Here is a 4,970-nt window from a genome sequence, read left to right on the forward strand (position 1 = left end):
TTAACTTTATTCCTCCTGAATGCACTCAATAAACACTAGTGTAAGCTGCTATTGGGGGGCAATTCAGGAGCCCAGGGACGAGGAGTTCCAAGAAGAGAACTCCTGGGGGTGCAGCTTCCCGGGATCCATAAAGACTCCTGAGGAGAGCAGATTCCGAAAAAGTTTTTCCTCGAGAAGCACCGAAGCTTTCCGAAAATAGCCGAAGAGCTGGGATGCAGGGGCCAACAAAGCCGACCGCGAGAGTCACCAAGGGCTTCCGGAAAGAGCCGAGGAGTGGAAAGAGCGGTTTACCGAGAGTTTACGGAGATAGCCGAAGAGCAGGGAGGCGGGGCCACTAGGCTTCGAAAAGAGCCGAAAGGTTGGGAGGAGGAACCAGTTCCACAAGGCGGAAGTGTCGGCGTTCGAGTGGCCGAAGAGCTCCGAGGATTTCCGGAGCTAGCCGAAGAAGCTCCGACAGTTTCCGGAGAGGGCCGAGGGTCTCCAAGCGGCTATGCGGAGGCGCAAACATGGCGGAGGTAGGTCGTGTTGACAGTGAGCTGAACGAGGGGCTGGCGCCCGCGGCCGAAGCACTGGTAGCGGCCCGGGAGCGGAGCAGACGCTTCTTAAGCGGCCTAGAGCTGGTGAAGCAGGGCGCCGAGGCGCGCGTGTTCCGCGGCCGCTTCCAGGGCCGCGCGGCCGTGGTGAAGTACCGCTTCCCCAAGGGCTACCGACACCCGGCGCTGGAGGCGCGGCTCGGCCGGCGACGGACGGTGCAGGAGGCCCGGGCGCTGCTCCGCTGTCGCCGCGCAGGTGAGGCGGCCCGGCTTGGGGGCGTGGGGGACGCGGGTAAGGGGCTCCCCTGCGCTGCGGGCCGCGATTTGCCTCAGTTTCTCTGTTTGTACCTTCTGCATGGCTTTCCGTTAAGAAATGTGATCCTTTTATCCTTTTCGTTCATTAACTCTTCAGAAGCCGCTTGGCCTTGCAGCGACTAGCATTTGTCCCGGAGCCATTGGCGCCTGGTTCAGTTCTGGCTCTGCCACTCTTGCTCAGCGTTGCGCATGTCATTTAACTGCCCTTAACCTCGGTTTCCCCATTTGTACCGTCTCAATTTTCGATCGTTATCTTTTTTTCCTTTTAAGAAGCAGACGTAATTACAGGTACTTGCCCAGGAGCCAGGCTCTCTGGGTTCAAATACTCCGCTGCTTCATATCTAGCCTTTCAGCAAAGTTATATAATCTCAGCCTCAGTTTCCTCACATGTAAAGGGAAGTCATTGTAGCTATATCCATCTCATAGGGATGTTGTGGCCATTAGACGAGATGTGTATGCCATGTATTATGTTTGAACATAGGACTGACTTGTGGCGCTCAGTAAACATTAGATTTCATTCAACTGTTTATTTTTTCATTAAAACATCATTGCACCATGACCGTAAACCTTGTCCTCAGATGAGAAACGTAGGCTCAGAGGAGTAACTTGCCCAAGCGACCCAGCCAGGCTCTCAGCCCATATCCCTCTGACCCAGAAACACTGGCTTTTCACTTTTACACTTCCTACCTTTGTTTCTGTCATTGGTATTTTTTAGGTGTCTGCTGTACTCCAAGACACTGTTAGGTGCAGGGAGATCTGGAGGAAATCCAGTAGCGGACAAGCAGATGCACCTCTGCCCTTGATCATATTTAACGACATTATTCACGTGTTCATATTTTCTGTTTTCACCCTCTCCAAGATCTGAGTTCTGTTAAGCAGGGATCATGCCTGCTTTGTTTTCTGCTGTATCCCAACAGATCTGTCTCCAGTATCTAGAAGTGTCTTGAGGGTGATTGACATTCAATGAAGATTCATTGAATCTTCAAATTCAGAGAAGTCATTGAATTATTGGAAGTATTGATCGCATGTTATAGAAGCAGAAATGGCAGCTTAGAGAAATTAATGTGACTTTAAAGTTATACGGCTAATAAGGAAGGGAGCAGGGATTTGAACTTGTCCTTCCTCTCTATAAAGATGAATCTCTAAGCCGGCACATGGCTTGGCCTCCTGCTGGTGTCCTTGTCAGGTAGAAACGGCTCTGACTGGGCTGTGCTTACCCTTCTGGCTCTTCATTTTGTTTTGTATTTTAGCGAATAAGTATGACAAATGAAGTCCAATCATAAAGGGTGGAAGGGAGGAGGGAGCTTTGGCTCTGCTCACCTTAGCTATGGGGTGGTCTTAGCACAGTCCTGCAGGGGAAACTTCCAGAGAAGTTAAGCTCTACCATTCTGCAGCATTCCTAAATCTTTTTCCCGAAATACGCAGATACACACTGTAAAAAACTGGCTCAGTCTTTGAAAATTAAGCTTACTATTTAAAAAAAAAAAAAAAGTATCTAATTCAATGACCCCTTATGTCTTGGTTGCAGGAATATGTGCCCCGGTTGTCTTTTTTGTGGACCATGCTTCCAACTGCTTATTCATGGAAGAAATCGAAGGCTCAGTGACTGTTCGAGATTATATCGAATCCACTATGGAGACTGAAAAATCTCCCCAAAGTCTCTTTGGCTTAGCCAAGGCAATCGGACAGGTTTTGGCTCGAATGCACGATGAAGACGTCATTCATGGTGATCTCACCACGTCCAACATGCTCCTGAAACCTCCCCTGGAACAGCTGAACATCGTGCTCATAGACTTTGGGCTGAGTTTCATTTCAGCCCTTCCGGAAGATAAGGGAGTTGACCTGTACGTGCTAGAGAAAGCCTTCCTTAGTACCCATCCCAACACCGAGACTGTGTTTGAAGCCTTTCTGAAGAGCTACTCCGCTGCCTCCAGAAAGGCCAGGCCAGTGCTTAAAAAATTAGATGAGGTGCGCCTGAGAGGGAGAAAGAGGTCCATGGTGGGGTAGAAGAATTCTGTGATGACCACAGACGGTTAAGCTGTTCACAGTAACTTTGAAGGAGTGCTATGAATATGAGATTCGACCTAAATAAAGGTGGTGGGATATTTTTAGGTGCCGTCTGTGATCATGCTTCTTAGGCATTATCATCTGCGGTTGACTGTTCTCAAGAGCTTACTCTGTACATAAGACATGTCTGGCAGAACTGGGCGTTCAGAATAAATCTCAGGCTTTCTCTGCAATTGTGCCGTGTACACCTCAGATCAAGGGCATGGCGTTACAAAACAGTGAACCACATACTGAGAACCTTATTCTGTTTTCAGTCCTGGTGAGGCAAGGACAGAGTCTCAGTTGGTGACAGTATGTCTTTATCAGCCCTCTAACCCAGCCTTTTTTGTTGTTGTGTTCATGACAGACTCCTCTTTGAAACCAGTACAGTGGGTTACAACCAGCATTTTAAGAAAGAAATGGAATCAGAGATTAGAAAATATCAGAGCACATTACATGTAGTATTGTAAGTATTGTTTTATGAAACTTGTTTGAAATGTGTATATAGACAATGGTATGTACTAGGTTTTGATGTAAAATACAGTTCTTTTTGAGGGTCATGGTAAAAAAAAATGATGAAAAATGCCGCTTAACTCCAGTTTCTCCTTTTTAAAAAAAGCAGGCTCATAGCTTTCAGGCAACTGAAATTTATGTATTTCTGTACAAGAGGGTTTTTTTTTATTTTTTTTTGTTTTTTTTTTTGCGGTACATGGGCCTCTCACTGTTGCGGCCTCTCCCGTTGCGGAGCACAGGCTCCGGACGTGCAGGCTCAGCGGCCATGGCTCACGGGCCCAGCCGCTCCGCGGCATGTGGGATCTTCCCGGACCGGGCTCAAACCCGTGTCCCCTGCATCAGCAGGTGGACTCTCAACCACTGCGCCACCAGGGAAGCCCCTGTACAAGACTTTTTATTTTTGTTGCTCTGTGTTTTTATGGCTATCTTCTAATTAAGAAGTGATTGGTATAAAGTTCCTTTTAATTTCTATAGGTAAAGAAGCCGGTTTATATCAAAGACAGTAAGTAGATTGAGCAAAGATAGGGAAGTAGCTTGGAAATGACTGAAGTTTGATAAAACCTGGTTTAAGAGAAGGTGCAGGAAAACTGTATTAAGATGCAAAAGTACCGCGAATTAGCTCACACTTATCCTTGCCCAGTTTCTTCCCCCAAAGAATTTGTGTGTGTGTTGGGAGGGAGGTGGGTATAATAAAACACTTTCCTCCTGCAAGCTCTAACTAGCAAGTCAATATTTTGAGTGTGGGCACTGTACTGGGTACCAGGTGCGATGATGAGCAAGATGGACAAGCCTGTTCTCATGGAGTGAACATTCTGGAGCAACTTGGACTGTGTCAGTTTTGTTCACCACAGTTATCACTCTGCACACGGCAGATGCCCAGGAATGAAAGAAAACTTCCCTTTCTGGGTAGTGGTGACTGGTTGAGAGAACTGACATCATTGTTTGGTTACTACACGTCAGGCATTGAATCTAAAACAACGCTAAATTAGGTATTGTCACCATTCGATAGAGAAACGGGCTCAGAAGGGGGGAGCTTGTCCAAGATGTCACAGGTAGCAAGGGGTACTTTTCCCTGGCTCCAAAGCCCGTATGCTCTCCACTGATCCTTTAAGAAATGAGATGCATTTCAATATGTGACCCATATTATTATAATACGTGTTGGCATTATGTTACACTATTTTCAAATAATTCCAAGGCCACAGGAGCTGGCCATAGTTTTTTTCAATGAATATTCTCAACGTGGCTGAGGGCTTATTCCCCAGTTTCCTCATATACTGTACAGCTAATATGGCTAATCTCTACCTCGTGGGGAGAATGGTTGAGCCACGCGTGCAGCTGTTAAGTCAGCGGATACCTAGCGCTCGCTGTGTGCCAGGCACTGGAGATACAGAGGGGACACGAATGTCTCTGGAAACAAACTGAGTCCCTAAGACAATTTCAGACAGTGATGAGGGCTGTAAAGCAGCGGCGCCCAACCTTTCTGCCGCCAGGGACCGGTTTCGTGGAAGACAGTTTTACCCGGGGGTTGGGGATGCTGGTTGAGGCGGTCCTGCCAGCGATGGG

General features: G+C 47.6%; 1 protein-coding gene across 1 annotated transcript; it reads left to right on the forward strand.

Moving 5' to 3' along the window:
* The first annotated feature begins 475 nt into the window (after nucleotides 1-475).
* TP53RK (TP53 regulating kinase) lies at nucleotides 476-4,116 on the forward strand. Its single transcript, XM_060030688.1, has 2 exons — nucleotides 476-789; nucleotides 2,377-4,116. Exons 1-2 carry the CDS (start codon nucleotides 507-509, stop codon nucleotides 2,853-2,855), a joined length of 762 nt encoding a protein of 253 aa, XP_059886671.1. The 5' UTR covers nucleotides 476-506; the 3' UTR covers nucleotides 2,856-4,116.
* The last annotated feature ends 854 nt before the right edge of the window (nucleotides 4,117-4,970 follow it).

Source organism: Delphinus delphis, chromosome 15, assembly GCF_949987515.2.
Source record: "Delphinus delphis chromosome 15, mDelDel1.2, whole genome shotgun sequence".
Lineage (NCBI taxonomy): Eukaryota > Metazoa > Chordata > Mammalia > Artiodactyla > Delphinidae > Delphinus > Delphinus delphis.